Consider the following 17,124-nt stretch of genomic DNA (forward strand, 5'->3'; position numbering starts at 1 on the left):
TTATAATTAGCTCTAAGAGGTAAATGGAGATGTATGTTGCCAGTGACACATAATATTTTGAAAAATGCAGATGAAGTCTAATGATGATAAGGTCTAGCTGCTATGTATTTAAGGAGAGACACCATTTTGTCTAACCTTCAGATAAATAAGTCTACCTCATTTCAAATGAGACAAGCCAATTCATAATGTTTTCCCAAATGAGTCCTCTTGGGACTGAGCTGAATTGGCTGAGTCACATAAATAATTATACAAAATAACACTAATGGAAACTCTTCACTGACTTGCAAAGGCATTGCACACAATATTTCCAATTGTTAAGGAGGCTTTTCAGGCAGGATATCATTATATCCTTGCTATGGATGGAGAAAAAAAAGACTCAGATTAAACTCAGCTGACCAAAATAGTAACGAAGCAAAGATTTCAAATCCAGGGCATTCTCATTCAAGAACCTGTGTATTTTCTGCTGGATTCTTCTGCCCCTCTACCACAAAGGATATTCCCAGGAATAATGGAAAACTGCAGCAGAGACCAAATGTTAGTGGGAAATAACCTTAGCACTGAATGATACAGAGTAAGTTATCATAGATAGTAGAGAAGGGGAGGGGCAATATCTAAGGAATATCTGATCATATCTATGAGCATGAGTCTATAAGATTGTTCTGGATTTCATTATGGGTTCCTAAATTGCATGGGGAATCTGACAGATGAGATGCTGAAGGTCCCTGCTATGAGCTAGTCCTAATTGGTAAATAGTTTCATGCAGCCAATGGCTGGACAGAGACACAGAGAGGGACTTTAGGATTTACTTCATGGGCAAGGGGACCAAAGAAGAAGGAGGTAGAATTGCCATTGCCAGGAAAGTAATAAGATCTGTGCTTGAGAGCTGTAGAAGAGAGAATGTACAATAATCTAAGATCTGGGGAATAGCAGCCCCCAGGACCCCCACATTTGGGTCTGTGGTAGCAAAGATGGAATACAGATTTTAGAAAGTAGTAATTTAGGATAATTGAAGGGGAGACTCTAGTAACATGGAAGTTTGAGAGTGACCCAGCCATTACACAGTTTAAGGCATATTAAAATAGAAGGCTGCATGTATGTCTTTCATTTGAGAATCCAGAGCATTTGGGCAGACAGTGAGGAACTCACAGCTACCAGGGAGCTTAGAGCAAATTAATCAAACTTCAGAAGATTACAACATCTTTTTCTTAATTCTCACAACAAAGAATTTTCTAGTGATAGTTTCTCCTGCCTTTCATCCAGGAAACCGACAATACTGATTCATAAATTTGTATTTTTATATACACCTTATCTAATGTGATTCACATACAAAGAAAGATACTGACTGGTGAATGGAGTATAGGCCATTCCAGCAGGAAGCAATAGACTATGCCCCAAAGTCTACTGACATTTGGGTTAATTGCATCTGGACAGTTTGAGTTATCATCTCGACAGATTCGTTTCTCCTTCTATGAAGTGAAAAATATATACCAATGGTCTGGAGAGATGGCTCAGCAGCTGAGAGAGCTTTTGCTGCATGGTCATGAAGACTAAAGTTGGGATCCTAGCTCTCATACAACTCTGAGGGATCAGAGACAGGTGGATCTCTGGGGCTTCATGGTTTCTAGAGTAGACAAGAAAAATGGGAGTCCTAGCATCAGAGAGAGGGACTCTGCCTCAAAAATAATAATTAGCCAGCAATAGAGGAGGACACCTGACATTCCTCTCCTGTTCTCCACATAAACACACAGACAAGAACAACTACACACACACACATGTACACAGACAGTCACATTCATGTACATATAGTCACATGTAGATATAAATTCTCATACATACACATACATATACGTTCATATATACACTCACACACACATATACACGTGTACATACACATATATACATACAAATATATGTATATTACATACATATGAATATTCTCATACATACAATACACTCACATACATGTATATAAACATTCTCACACATACATATGTACACTCTTTATCTCTCTCATACACAGACAGAAAATAAATAATTAAGATTAGAGATGGCAGAAGAATTCATACATCAAGCTAGATTGCTAGAATACAATGGTCAAAAGATACTTGGAACAAAAGAACAGGGAAAAAAGGTAAAACCTTAAGATAAGAAGCACCAATTGCCATTGTCTCCAGAATTCCATAAACAAAGCAAATAGCAGCCTGGGAGACTCACCCACAACACAGCTCTTGTGATAGACCATCAGGAACAGCTGAATGAATTATTAACATGGCAGTTTTTTGAGTTGGCCCAGTCCCATGGAAAGAGTGACATGCTAGTCTGGCAAGAGCTCTGCTTTGCACAGGAACAAAATACACAGTCTCAGAGATCTCGTCTCTATTGTATGAAGTCCTTTCCTTTTGGGAAATAATTTCTCTAAATGATCCTCAGGTTATTCAGAGAATCTATAATACCGCTATTAAGGAGGTTCCACAATTGTTTTAGGCATTGACTTAGATGGTTCTCCTTCTGAGTTCTCTAATGCTGATGCAGAATCTGCATGATCAGCGGTATCTTTTGTGCCATGAGTCCTGGCCCAGAAGATTTGGATCCAACTTGTCTGTCACATCCCTTATAACACACACCTGGGTTTATTGACTTCCAACATCCATGCCTTGTGATTTCACCAAATGAATCCTTAAAAAGCGCTGTCTTCTATTTCCCCTTCCTTTTAGGTATGAATCCCTCACAGTTACTGTGTAAGGTCCCAGTCCATTGGTGAAGGATTAAAATTTGTTTGTTACAGAATGTGCATAACTATAAGACTAAAGAGCCCGCAGTGGCATAGCTAGTGCATCTGCTATGCACACAGCTCCCAGAAACATGCAAATTTAAGGGCTGTATGTTGATTCGAAAACTGGTTTTCAGAACAGTCTTTTTTGGGGGAGTGGGGGTACTGTGCCCTTAGGCATGAAAAGGCTTTGGCCACCAAGGCAGGCATCAAGCTAGGATAGACAAAGGACTGCCGCCTGCTCTGCCCCTGACTGATGTAAGAACAACACCATGAACAAGGGGTCTCTGTGCCCATTGCCAGGGGGTTTCGGAACAGTCTTAATACTTTCTTTAACAATTGCTTTAAAAAGCAATGGGAGGTATAGAGTTTTCACATCTTAATATGTGTAATAGGAGCACATCTTCACCATCTGAATGCATATTTCATTCTAGAGAAACATATCACTTGCTACAAGCTATTTTATAAGCACCATACAATATTCCCAATCGATATGTCCAAGATTATTTCCACATTTATTTCAAACAGAAATTAATTTCTCTAATCCTTTAACTCCATCTACACTGCTTTGCCCGTTTCATCCTTTAGTCTGGGTTTAGCTTCAGGTACACTGAAACATCCCTGCTTTAAAAACAGGGTAAAGTATGAACAATTTGATAAGGATCAGGATCTACTATGAGTTTACAGTTTACATTTCTATGTAGTGAGAAAATATTTATAGTTTTAAAGAGGGAAGTCCAATATGAGAGTGCTGGTCATTTTTAAGAATGACTGCCTTGGTCTCAAACAGCGATGTCAGGTATAGGTATCAGGGAGATATTTAGTAAGTGCATTTATTTCTTGTAGGAAACAATATGGAGGATAAGAACAATGTACTTGACTCTAAGTCTAATATAAGTATTTTAGATTCTGGGAACCCATGACATAAACTTGGAGGGAACACACTCAGAGCAGGATGTGTTTGGAAGAAATAAAGGGTCCTGTGATAGAAGGCTAGTTCTGGGATGTGTAAGACACAGTCTTGCATTTGGTACCTGTCTTTGGTTCTCTGTCTCCAGGCGGAGCCTGGCCTCCACACACCTCCGGGTCTCCAGGAAGGCCTGGCGCTGGGCACGGTCTGAAAGGTAGCTGATGAAGATTCCTGCTGTATTCATGCACATGAATAGCACCACCTGGGCCAGGACCTGCGAGATAATTCCAGACATCCTGGTTAGATGTGTCAAACAGCAGCTGCTAGGAGGGAAAGGTTAAGACAAGTAAATACTTTAGCAGGAAGTTTTTATCAGTCACCTACATGTCTTGTCTTGTGCCACATTAGTCGAACACTACTTCCATTCTGATCTTGAATCCAAAGCCACTTTTCAAACAAACCTTTTTTGACAACTCCACACAATTAAAAGCCATTGTTCTGGCCTTAAATCTAGGTCTGAACCTTCCTTAGAAACTTGAGGCACAAAAGGCTGTGAGTCTCCTCCCTTGACTTCACCTTCCCACATCTTTCTATTCATCAACTCAAGAAAAAAAGATAACATAATGCTTAACATAAAGAAAGAATCCCTTAAAGGAGGCATCTGTCTGTAATACCAGTACTCATAAAGCTGAGATAGAAGGATGGCTGTAAGTGTGAGGCTAGCCTGGGCTACTGTGTGATACTACGCCTCAAATTAAAAACAATAAATGAATAAATTCTTACATGAAGAGGACCTGTGGTGAGAATCTAAAGTTTAGGGTGTGAATAAAGACTGAACCTGGGGCTTGGGGCATGCTAAGTACTGTACCACTGACTTGCCTTCTTAATATCTACAATTACTGTACAAACTCTTTTCTGAACAGCACATGCAGAGGGTGAATAAAAAGTGGTTGAACTGATCATCAAAGGTCTGAACTGAGATTTGAATGGCAGACCAAGAGGAAAAGATTTTCACTTGATTCCATTCAAGTTAAACATTGGCAAAAATGAAACTACATAAAATCCACCCGTTCCAGATGATGAAAAGCTTGCCCGGCATTCACAAGTTCCCTAACATTAAATAAAGGTATATAGCAAATAAAGAAACAGTGAAATAGGTATCTGTCTCCAGAGAAAGATAGTCAATAGAGACAGCCATTCTGACTTGAGCCAGATGTCAGAATTAGGAGTCAAAATTCATCACAATGCTTTATACTGCTTGGCTAAAGAAAAAAGGTAAGAATGCTAGAAATGAATGAAAAGACAAACAGAACAGAATTCCCGAGTGCACACTTGCACATACATGGAAACTCTCGTCCCAAAATGAAAACATTCACTGCATGATCCTGAGAGACCAAATGTTGGGTTCAGATTCCATCTTAGAGACCCCTGACCTATGTCTGAACTCAAGGCTGGCATTAGTTTCCAAGTGACTCCCCAACAAAACTCGAGCCTAGCTCCAGTTCCTAGACTAACGCCACCAAGACCTGTGTTTCCAGGTTAATCTCCCCCAACAAACCTGCTTCTAACACAAGTCTCCAGGTTATTTCCCCCAACAAATCTGCACCTCCAGGTTACAAGCCTGCCCCTGCCTAACAACCACCAATTAGGAAGAAATTAGAAGCTAAGTTTAAGGTATGGCTCCCAGCACCAGCCAATTATGCTAAAGGCTATAGTAGCACACCAATTCTGTTTGTCAGGCTAGAAACACCTCTGCTTGTTGCTTTCTGTAAAACCTTGCCTGGAGGAATGTTCAGGGCTGTTCCTCCACCAGAACAGTTCTGCTGGGCAGCAGTGAGGTGAGCCTGAGCTAGCTTGAATAAAGACCCTGGCGTGATTGCATTGGACTGGCTCCTGATTGGTCTTTCAGGGTTCACAAACACTTCTTGGTTCAATGATGTTAAGGCAGCACAAAGGTGAGATAAGGATCATTAGCCTATTTCAAGGAACAACACTGTTTAAAGGCTTTAATAATGTGTGCAGCAACGCTAAAAACTATAACATACCTATAACTTAAATTGTCATAGGGAAAGGAAAAGAGAAGGTGACAGAATAATTCACCTAAAGAACCAATGTTTTTCCAATGTTTATGAAAGCAGTTTCAGATTTAAGAAACTCCGTAAAGTCCATACAGGCTAAATGTTAACAAGATGTGCCTGGATACATCATAGTCCAAATGTCAAAAGCCAAAAGGAATCTTATAAACAGTCATATGACAGTGTTAGACATTGGAAATCTACTTTCCAGTTTCAGAATTATTTCTAGGTTAAATATGAAGAAATAATCTATATGTTATTGATTAAATGTTCCTATAATATACTTATATTAAAAATTCTGAAATTCAAGACAAAGTGAGTTGTGTTACATAAATACTAGATTTTAAAAAATATTACTAAGAGTGAATAAGGTCATTATATAATAGGAAAGCATCAAGAATATATCAGGAAAATATTAACACATTAATATTATAGTCTCAAAATATACAATGCAAGATATAATGAAATTAATATAATTATTTATAGATCAATATTCTAGGAATGCACTTTCAGCAGTTACTGTTATCAAAAAATAATATCTTTCAATTAATGCTCACTAAATGGGGTACCTAACAAATCTATTTAAAAATGTAAGCACATCTTATGACAAGACCAGAAGCTAGCCTGCATATTTTAAAAAAAAATAATTATCAAACAAATTTGGTTACTTGGTGGTTTGAATGAGAATGTCCTCTCATAAGCTTAAGGATTTGAATCCTTTGTCCCCAGTTGGCAGCCCTGTTTGGATAGGCTGTGGATATATGGCCATCCTGGAGGAAGTATGTCAGTGGGACTTGGCTTTGAGGTTTCAAAAGCCTTGTGCCATTGCTAGGACACTCTATCTCCTCCTGATTATTACAATTGAAGATGTGATCCTTCAGCAACCAGCACCAACCACCATGACTTCCACCTACTGTAATGGTGTTTCCACTATTATGAACCCTAACCCTTTGGAACCATAAGCTCAGCTAAGCTCTTCCATCTATAAATTACCTTGATCATGGCATTTGTAACATCAACAGAAGAGTAAGTGATGTAGCTACAAATACCATCAAGTTCCAAAGCGATGAACAAAAGAACAGCCATAAAACATAGCGTGGTTAGAAGTTAAAAGAAATCCACACAACCCATTGATCTAGGAATACATGACAGTCTCGTAATAGAAAATTATGCCTAGAGGACAGTGAAAATATCACCAAGCAAAATTTAGAACCTGGTGAAAGATTGGTTAAAGATGAATGTGTTGGCCACTGAGCATAAGGAATTATCAAAATCATAAAACCAAATAAAACAAAAGAAGCCCCAGAATAAATCCAAAATATATATAAGGAGAAGCAACACAATAGGAACAATAAGGTATGAAGTAAAAAGTAAAATTTGATAATTTTACCAATAAACTTGATAGTTTCTTTTCTGTCAAGGACAGTAAACAGAAACAATTCTTTACAAGTCCAGTAATGATAAAAAGTATAAAAGAGTAGATAAAGGCTTAAAGAAAGGCTTAGGAAAACATGAAATTTAAGGCTTTGAAGAATTTAGGAAGTAATCCTAATTATGGATTTGAATGTGAGTAAGATCTCAAATATAATTGTGATGTTTCTGACAGTATATTTCTGAAGTTGACTCAACAAAAGGGAAAATTAAATATGTATAATCACAATTAAAAATCTTTTTACAAGGGAGGCAACAAATTTTGATGGCTTCATCAGATAACTCTAAAATAATTGTGAGACAAATAATCTAACTATTTTATTTCTTTAAGAGAACCGAAAGTAGAGAACTCTCTCCAACTCAGTTTATGAGGCTCACTTACTTGGGGAAAAGCTGACTCTGAACTTACAACCCTCCTGCCTTAGCGTCCTGTGTGCTGACATTGCAGATGTATGTCCCAATGTCTACCTTGGGCTAGAATAATAGGATATGCTAAAACTAACATAGCTGGATTAGCTGCAACTTATATGTTTATAAGCATAGGAAATGAATTCTTAAACATAATAATAGAAAACAGAAGGCATAAATGTATAGAAAGGATAAAACATCTCGACCAGACTGAGTTTTTCCTAGAAGTTTGTGGATAATTTATTATTAAATCAAGTAATATGATTCACCATATATACCTTTACATAAATGAAATAGGGTTTAGCAAGTCTGCAATGTCAAAATAAAATTGATTCCATTCCTAGCCACTCATAGACCCATAAAAAAAATGATGAGGCACAGTGCCACCAGTAAACATTAATGATACCCAATTCCAGAATAGGTATGGACCAAGTTATATAAGCCTGTGATTATTTTTCTTCTTTTTTTATGCATGTGTGTATACATGTTTGACAATGTGTGTTTGCATGTATATGTGTGAGTGTACACATGTGTTCACGTGCACTGGGTGACCTTAGTTGACATTAGGAATCTTCTTAGATCACTTTCCACCTTGCTAATTTAAGGCAGGGCCTTTCACCTGAAGCCAGAGCTGTCTGATATGGATAGTCTGGCTAGCCAGCTTTCATCATATACATCTCTGCTCTCAGTGATGAGCTTATTGGGGGGCCCCTAGGCTTACCTGACATCTACACAGATTCTGATACTCAAGTTTTCTCATTTTGGAGACATCTGAACATCATTCCCTCTGCCTTGGATGCCCCTCATGATGCTTTGTTGTTTTGGTAATTTGTTTTACTCTCCAGTTCTCAGTTTTATTGTAGTTTTCCCAGAAGCGTTCCATAGCTACTTCATCATAGTCAGATTTCCCTTACATTTGTGATTCTTACAACCTATGTGTTATTCCTTAATTGTACTTTATACCTATTTTCTTGTCTGTTTGGTTAATGTGTATCAGCACTCCAGAATTTTAACTTATATCCATAAAGACATGATGGTTTTTCAGCTTGACTGATGCCCATTGCCTTGCACAATAGATAAATGCTCAACAATGTGTGTATAAATTGCTCTGTATTTCATGTGTGCTAAGTATTTGATGAATGGCCACATGAATGAATGAATAGCTTCCCTATGTTCACTAATCATCATGTACAAGATATGGATGAATAATGTTATCGCAGCAACAGTGATAAAGACATCAAACAATATCCTTAACAAATGTTAACATAGCAAATGTGCTAGACAGTGAGTAGATTCAGATAAATTCAGAAGGAGCCTTTTTAGTAAAGGAATTCTATCATTAATTATGTAAACACTATACTCACATTGTGTTGCAGCTTTAAAAATATATTACTATTACACTAAACATAACATGTGCTATTCTCATGAAAGAATTTCTGGGTGTTAGTGCTCTTTCAGACCTGTTGTGTCTTATAATCTGTCCAACTATACAACTCAGCTTGGACCTCTGTTTTCATATTGTATCTACAAACTACCTCTCACTCAGAACTAATATACTAAGCATTAGATCTTGAAGAAATAGCATGGATATTTTACAGATATTGGTAGACTTTACTACTTTATATTAATGCTTCCATTCAAGATTATTTATGGAGCAAGTTCTATTGAGCATTCCACAGTTTTATTTTCTTTTTTGTCATATGTATGGATTATGGCATGGGTTTATGTATGAATGCCTGTTCACATGTGTGTAGATGTATGTGCACATGTGTGCTTGCATTTACATATTTGTGGAAGCTTGGGTAGACTTTATGAGTCTTTCTTAATGATTTTCCGTTTATTTATTGAAGTAGGGTATATGACTTGAACCAAGATGATAAGCTTGTCTTCTGATTTTTTTTTTTTTTATGGACTTTGTATGGTCGTTTGTCCATAGGATGAATGTTCTTTAAAATTTTGGATATTCCAAAAACTTTAAGTGAAAGACCAAGTTATAGTTAATATAACATACTTGAATTCATGTTAAATATGGACCATTTTGCTGAATGTTTTTCATATATGTTTCATCTCAGTAATGATTGTATTTGGCATATAAAGGAACTTCCTAAGTTCAGAAACTTTCTTAAGTTCTGAACTTTCTTAAATTCAGAAAGGCCTATCTTGCCTAAAGTTAAACAGCCTTACAGGGAAGTCTGACTTAGGAACCGAAGAAAAACCTGGCTAAAGGACCCGAAGGAGGTTCAGGGGAACTGGAGTTCAGTCAGGAGTGTAAGGGCCAATATTCTCTTCTGGTTTTGCATGTATCAGTGTCTAATGCCCCTAGGGAAACATGGGTTGTAGATTCCTTGTTCTCTTCCCTGCCTTCTCTGGGCTGGTGTACCAGTGGTACCTGGACATCCCCAGCAAGGAGGAAGATCTTGGTACCACATTTGTGTGTGTGTGTGTGTGTGTGTGTGTGTGTGTGTGTAGGCCAGAGGACAACCTTTGCAATTGCTACTCTGCAGATGCTATCTACTCTATTCTGACAGGGTTTCTTATTGTCTCGCTGGCCTGGAGCTTGCCAAGTAGGCTAAACTAAAGAAGATAGCCATTGTCTTCCAGGGATCTGCCTGTCTTTGACTCTTTAATATTGGGATTACAAGGATGTACGACTATGGTAAATTTTTAGTTTTGCTTTTACACATAGGTGCTGGGGGATATTAATCTTAGTTTCTCATGTTTGAAAGATGAGCGTTTTATAAATTGAGTTATCACACAAATTTTGTGGCTCAGTTCTTAAGTCTGTACAAAGGGAAAGAGCCTTAGGGGAAGTGCATGCTACACAGTCCAGAAGCAAGAACTGATTTCCAAGTGGAATTAAGAAATTAGAAACAAGATATTAAAGGCAGGGTAAATGTTTCTGGGTATGTCTGAGGATTAGATATGTTCCACTTCAGATATTCATGCAGCATTTCACAGTGAACTCAGCTCTGTGCCTGTCAGAAGGTTCACTTTCGTCTCTTCTCTCCACAAAAGCATTCCCAGGGGCATCATAATATCTATACTTAATAGTAAAATGAATGCTCCAAGAGCAACTTACACACAGGTAAACAGCTCAGGCTTATGCTTTTTTGCAAGCCACAGTATACTATCATGTATCACTAGAAGAAGATGCCCACATCCAGGCCTCACTGCTAATGGACTCAAGTCTGTCCTCATGGAGACATTCATTGGAACATTACCAGAAACACATCAGACAGAGGGCAGTGCCACAGAAGGTGAACATGAAGTATGGATGGAGGTTCATGAAGCAGGAATCCAGTGCTTGCAACAGTCTTCACACCCCCAGTGCTGTTTGGACTCTGAAAATTAGGGTGGGTTGGCCTGGGGATCCTGGCAAAGCAAGTGAAATAGCTCCCACTCAACGCTTTGCCTTTGCCAGATGCTGGAGTGTTGTGACTACACATCTGGGTTTACAGCCTTAAGCTTTACTATGTATTTTCTGCATAAACCTAAGCAAGTCACTTTATCTCTTTGAGCTTCAACATTCCCATTTAAGTGACAGGAGAGAATATTTCCTTCCAAGAAGCAGAAATGCATAGTGGAATGCTGAATCTCAGTGTGTCAGTCAGTCAGTTTCCTGGTTGTAAACAAATAGCTCACAGAAATAATTTAAAGTAAGGACAGATTGCTTATGGATCATGGTTTCAGAGATGTTAGCCCCCAGTCTTTGGCTCCACTGATTCTTATCCACAGTTAAATAGAACATTATGGATCTGGAATGTGTAAGGTTGAAGGCTGCTCACCTCATGGCAATCAGAAAGCAAGGAGGTTGGATGAGACTGGGAAACAGGTATAACCTACAAAGTCATTCCCCGAGTGACATACTTCCTGGAGGCTTCACCTTCAAAAGTTTCCATAGCCTCTCAGGTAATGGCACTATCAAGAAACTAAGCACTCAGCCTATGAGCCAATAGGAGACACTTCCTATCCATACAATATAACCAGAAAATTTGCAAATTGTTGTGTAACAGTTTCCTCTGAGATTGAAACATTTTATACTGCAGGGAAGATCTTTAATTAAATCAGAAGGTAAACAACCCAAATAGTTTCAGGAAGTCCCTGAAACTGGTCAGCTTCACCAGGCCCCTCCCTCCCAAAGTGAAGGATAAAGACTCCTGAGAATCTCAGCAAGCCAAGCTATACAGAAGACTCTGAGGCCAGACCAGATGCTTGGAAGGAGCAGAAGCCAGCCAAATTAACTAAAAGAAGTTTCAACCAAGTGAATCACCTGGAACGGACACTTTCTAGTCTCTTGAGCAACCTGCAGGCTGTGTAGTGTGCTCCAGGTTTCCAGCTTTTGTGATCTGTCACCAAGTTGGAATTTGGAGATACACATGTCTTTGACTCATTTCTGTTCCTGCAAGTAATCCCTCACCAGGAAACTTATTGGTTCATCAAATAGGACTTTGGTGGTAGCCATACTTTTGTCTGTCATGAGCTCCTTATCTGGAGAGAATAGACTCGTGTACTAAGTCTCCTCAGGAAGAATCTTGCCACATAACATGTCTATGTTGAATTACCAGGTTGCTTGGTCCAGCTTTTATATGAAGATATATGCCTATTCTTATTGTAACTTATTAGACCATATTTGGTTGCTATCCCTGGCATGCCTCTTCTCTCTGAGAGGAATCAGAGGAGGGATGGATCTTGGGAAAAGAGTGGGACTGGGAGGAGAGAAGATAGGGGAAATGACATGGAAAACTACTGTCAGGATGTATTATATGAGAGACGAATCAATATATAATAGATAAAATGAAATATGAAGTCCTTTGTTTCCTAAAGTATAGTCCACGAAGCAATGTTTCATTTTCCATTTTATCCCAAGATAAATGATGCATTATACATGTGCTTCCACAGGGTAAGAGTATTTCTGATATTGAGGATTGTTAAAATATTCAGTACTTACATTACTTTATGAAGAGTGTTTATACCTACGACTCACTATTCAGGAAAAAGGAAAAAGAGTAAAGAAGTGGCTACAGTGTCAACTCTGAAATCAGACTGTGTGGATTTTTTTCTTTCTTTTTATTAAATGTTTTTTTTTTTTTTATTTACATGTCATATGGTATCTTCTTTCCAAGTTTCCCCTCCAAAAGAAAGAAAAAAATAAAATAAAACAAAATAAAACAAAACAACTCCTCCCATTCCCTCCCCGCTCCCCTGCTCACCAACCCACCCTCTTCCACTTCCTGGCCCTGGCATTCTCCTACACTGGGGCATAGAACCTTCACAGGACCAAGGCCCTCTCCTGCCCTTGATGACTGACAAGGTCATCCTCTGTTACATATGCTGCTGAAGCCATGAGTCCCACCATGTGTACTTTTTGGTTGGTGGTTTAGTCCCTGGGAGCTCTGAGGGTACTAGTTAGTTCATATTGTTGTTCGTCCTAAGGGGCTGCAAACCCTTCAGCTCCTTGACTGTGTGAGTCTTAAAACCCATCTCTACCAATTAAAAAATGGCCACCATGCTAAGGTTACTTTCCCTAAGGGAACAGATGTTATATAGAGTAGTTTGTATACTATGTACATATCGCTTAACTGTTAGCCCCATGCTTAAGAATTTGGATTCTCGAGAAAGCTATTTACTTGTGATGTGAACTTGGCATAATCAGTTAACTTTTCTGCCCTTCATATTTTCTTTTAAAAGTTACGTTTGTGTGTGTGTGTGTGTGTGTGTGTGTGTGTGTGTGTGTGTGCATGTGGCCTTGTGTACGCATTTGTGTCCAGTTGCTCATTTATTGGGAAGTTCATAGACAGAGTCTTTGTGGTCAGAGAACAACTTGCAGGAGCCAGTTTTCTTCTTTTACCAGGTGGCTTCTGGGGATCAGATTCAGTTTTTAATGCTTGATAGCAAGAGCCTTCACACTCTGAGCCATTTTCTGGTCCCATGTATTTCCATATTTTATTGATACAGAATAATTATGTATATACTTATATAGTCCTAGCCAAGACTAAATGTTTCAAGGACCCAGTGAAGACAGGAAGGAGGGAGTGAGTATGTAAGGGTATCTGGTATCTGTAGGAGTCTGCAGGGCCCAGGGGGAGGACAAGTGTCCCTGTCAGCATTACATGCTAGAGTTGTAGGAACTCCCTGTAGCTCTCAGCTATGTAATCAGCCTTCCTGCCTGCACTTTATAAGTAGTATATCCTGATTTGTATAAGGGATTGGAAATAGCACATAATGAAATTTGGAAGATGTCAGAAAAGTAAAGTAGCAAACTGAAGTGAAAAAATCTTAGAAAGCAGTAGAAAATGTCTACCTTTTGGTCTTCCTTCTTCTTGAGTTCCTTGTGGAATGTGGGTTGTTCTTCCTGTATTCCAGACTTCTGCACTAATAACCATTTATCAGAGAGTGCATACCATATTTGTTCTTTTGTGATTGGGTTACCTCACTCAGGATGATATTCTCCAGATCCATCCATTTCCCTACTCCCAGGGTCTCAACCACCAACCAAGGACTGCACATAGAGGGGTCTGATTGTTCAAGCAGCATGTGTATGGTAGAGGATTGCAAAATCGATCATCAATAGGAGGAGAGGACGTCGGCCCTGTGAAGGTTCTATGCCCCAGTGTAGGGGAATGCCAGGGCCAGAAAGTGGGAGAGGGCGGGGTGGCAGGCATGGGGAGGGGGGAGGCAACAGGGGTTTGTTTTTGTTTGTTTTTTTGTTTTTTTGGAGGGGAAACTGGGAAAGGAGAAATTCGCATGTAAATAAAGAAAATATCTAAAATAAAAAATAAAAATAAAAAAAAAAGAAAAGAAAACAGTAGAAAAGGTGAAGTGTGGTGGATTCTATTGATTTACCAGGATGAGTAACAAGAAACAACGAATAATCATGGAAACCCCTTGAGTTCAAAGAATAACATCCTGAGAGGTGACAAAGGGCAAGACACAATCTTTTCCAAACATATCACGATATCACACACAGAGAGATAGATTAAACTAGTAGGGATATTAAATTTGATTTAATACAGACTTTTGAGAAACTAAGATATTCAGAAGAAATAAAGTTGTTAAAGACTGGAGACAGTAAGGCCAGCAGTAGAGAAGCAATGAAGGGAATAAATAAAACTTTAAAAATAGGTGGGAAATGAAGTTAATAATTTTTAATATATGAGATATCTAATTCCATAGAATAATTTGAAAGATACACCATGGCAGTGAAAACCATTAATGTGTTTTTCCTAGATATCTGTGACATAATGTTCAGAGGTGAACATAGCAGCAGCCAATGGTTCCAAGAGTGTCTCCCAGGTTGAGAGCTCAGAGATCCCTGACGATCTTTGACGAGTCATCTTATGAAAATGTCTCCACAGACACCTGTGTTCTAGATTCTGCACTTTAAATTTTTGGTACACTATTTTAATGGCTGTTACAGAAGAGAGGGACTTGTAAAAGTTAAATAATTGCTCAAGGTCCCAGACCTAGGAAGTAACAATGGGGTGACCAAATCACCCATGCTTGCTGTAATACTGAGCTTAGCTTCCAAAGAGCAGAGCTAGCAGGAGATTGAAAATTCCCAATAGTGCTTATGTAGCAGGGACGAGCAACTCAGCGTGCTGAAGAGGCCCCGTACTTGCATGTTTATTTCAGTGCTATGCAAAATAGTCAAGATATGGAAACAACCTAAAAAACAAAAACTGTTATTTTTATTGAAAGAAACACACTGTGGTGGTTTTGGTAGCAACACTGATATAGCATACAGAACTAAGCAGTAAGCTCTGCAACAGCAGGATCCGTCAGGTCTCACCAGGGTTTATAATACCAAACGTTTATATTTCTAAAGAACTGAGGAGTAGGGGAGGAGGAGAAGCAGAAGAGGAATAGCAGGGAAGGGGGAAATCAACTATGTGTTTGGTAAAGCCTAAAATAAATAATGACTGATTTATTGCTGAGATCTTTGTAGAAAACTTGCTTACTCCTGATTCTTACTTTGCACCTTTGATAGTCTGGAAGGACAGCAGAGGAAGAAGGTGGGCCTGGGTCTTTTATGGATGTTCCTGTTGCTGAAGAGCTAGGAGGTGTGTAGGTGTGTGTGTGTGTGTGTGTGTGTGTGTTGATTTGTGTACCTCATGGGTCAGATAGAGGTAACAGGATATTTATAATGGGATTAACATAGTAAAAATGACCTTCTTAACAAAAACAATCTACAGATTCAATGCTATTCCCATCAAAATTCCAACAGAATTATTTATAGACCTTGAAAGAACAGTTCTCATCTTCATATGGGAAAAAAACCCGATATAGTGAAAACAACCCTGTACAATAAAAGAATTTTTGGAGGTATCACTATCCCTGATTTCAAGCTGTACTACTAAGCAATAGTAATAAAAAAAACCTGTTGGTATTGGCATAGAAACAGACAGGTTGATCAATGTAATCTAATAGATGATCCACAAGTAAACCCACTGGCTGGGTGGTGGTGGCACACGCCTTTAATCCCAGCACTTGGGAGGCAGAGGCAAGCAGATTTCTGAGTTTGAGGCCAGCCTGGTCTACAGAGTGAGTTTCAGGACAGCCAAGGCTATATAGAGAAACCCTGTCTCAAAAAAAACAAAAACAAAAACAAAAACAAAACAAACACTTGATTTTTGACAGAGAAGTCAAAATCATAAAATGGAAAAAGGAAAGCATCTTCAACAACTGGTTCTGGTCTAACTGGATGTCTGCCTGTAGATGAATGCAAACTGATCCATATTTATCATTCTGTAGAAAACTCAAGTCCAAGTGGATAAACGACCTCAGCAGAAAGCTACATACTGTAAATCTAATGGAAGTGAAAGTGGGCAATAGCCTTGAATGCATTGGTACAGGAGACAACTTCCAGAACACAAACAGCTCAGGAACTAAGATCAACAATTAATAAATGGAACCTTTTGAAATAGAAAGTTTCTGTAAGGCAAAGGACACTGTCAATAGCACAAAATGGTAGCCTACAGATTGGGAAAAGATCTTCACCAATCCTACATGCATAGAGAACTAATATCCAAAATATATAAAGAACTCAAGAAATTAGACACCAAAAACCAGATAACCCAATAAAAAAATTGAGTACAGGGCTAAATAGAGAATTCTTAACAGAAGTATCTCAAATGGCTGAGAAGCACCTAAAGAAATGCTCAAAGTCAATACTCATCAGGGAAATGCAAATCAAAACAACTCTGAGATTGCATCTTACACCCATCAGAATGACTAATATCAAAAACTCAAGTGACAGCACATGCTGGGGAAGATCCTTATCCATTGCTAGTCAGAGTGCAAACTTGTACAGTCACTTTGGATTGTATTTATTGATTAATTTGGTGGTTTCTCATAAAATAGGGAATAGTTCTACCTCAAGACCCAGCTATACTACTCCTGCGCAAATATCCAAAAGATGCTCCACTATACCACAAGGACACTTGATCAACTATGTTCATAGCAGTTTTATTCATAATAGCCAGAAAGTGGAAACAATCCAGATGTCCCTTAATGAAATAGTGAATAAAGAA

The 17,124-nt window shown here is 38.6% G+C and overlaps 1 protein-coding gene and 1 non-coding gene across 3 annotated transcripts in view; both read right to left on the reverse strand.

The window, feature by feature from the left end:
• The window catches only part of Adcy8 (adenylate cyclase 8), a 217,131-nt gene that overhangs the window by 166,658 nt on the left and 33,349 nt on the right, over positions 1–17,124 (reverse strand). For both annotated transcript variants that reach the window (XM_031358847.1, XM_031358848.1), the window contains exon 2: positions 3,805–3,954. In XM_031358847.1, the coding sequence (XP_031214707.1) occupies positions 3,805–3,954 (150 nt within the window). The remainder of the gene's footprint in view (positions 1–3,804; positions 3,955–17,124) is intronic.
• LOC116082903 lies at positions 2,934–3,078 on the reverse strand. The gene has a single exon (XR_004115518.1). It is a non-coding gene; the product is annotated as a small nucleolar RNA SNORA48 (small nucleolar RNA).

Source organism: Mastomys coucha, unplaced genomic scaffold, assembly GCF_008632895.1.
Source record: "Mastomys coucha isolate ucsf_1 unplaced genomic scaffold, UCSF_Mcou_1 pScaffold7, whole genome shotgun sequence".
Classification (NCBI taxonomy): domain Eukaryota; kingdom Metazoa; phylum Chordata; class Mammalia; order Rodentia; family Muridae; genus Mastomys; species Mastomys coucha.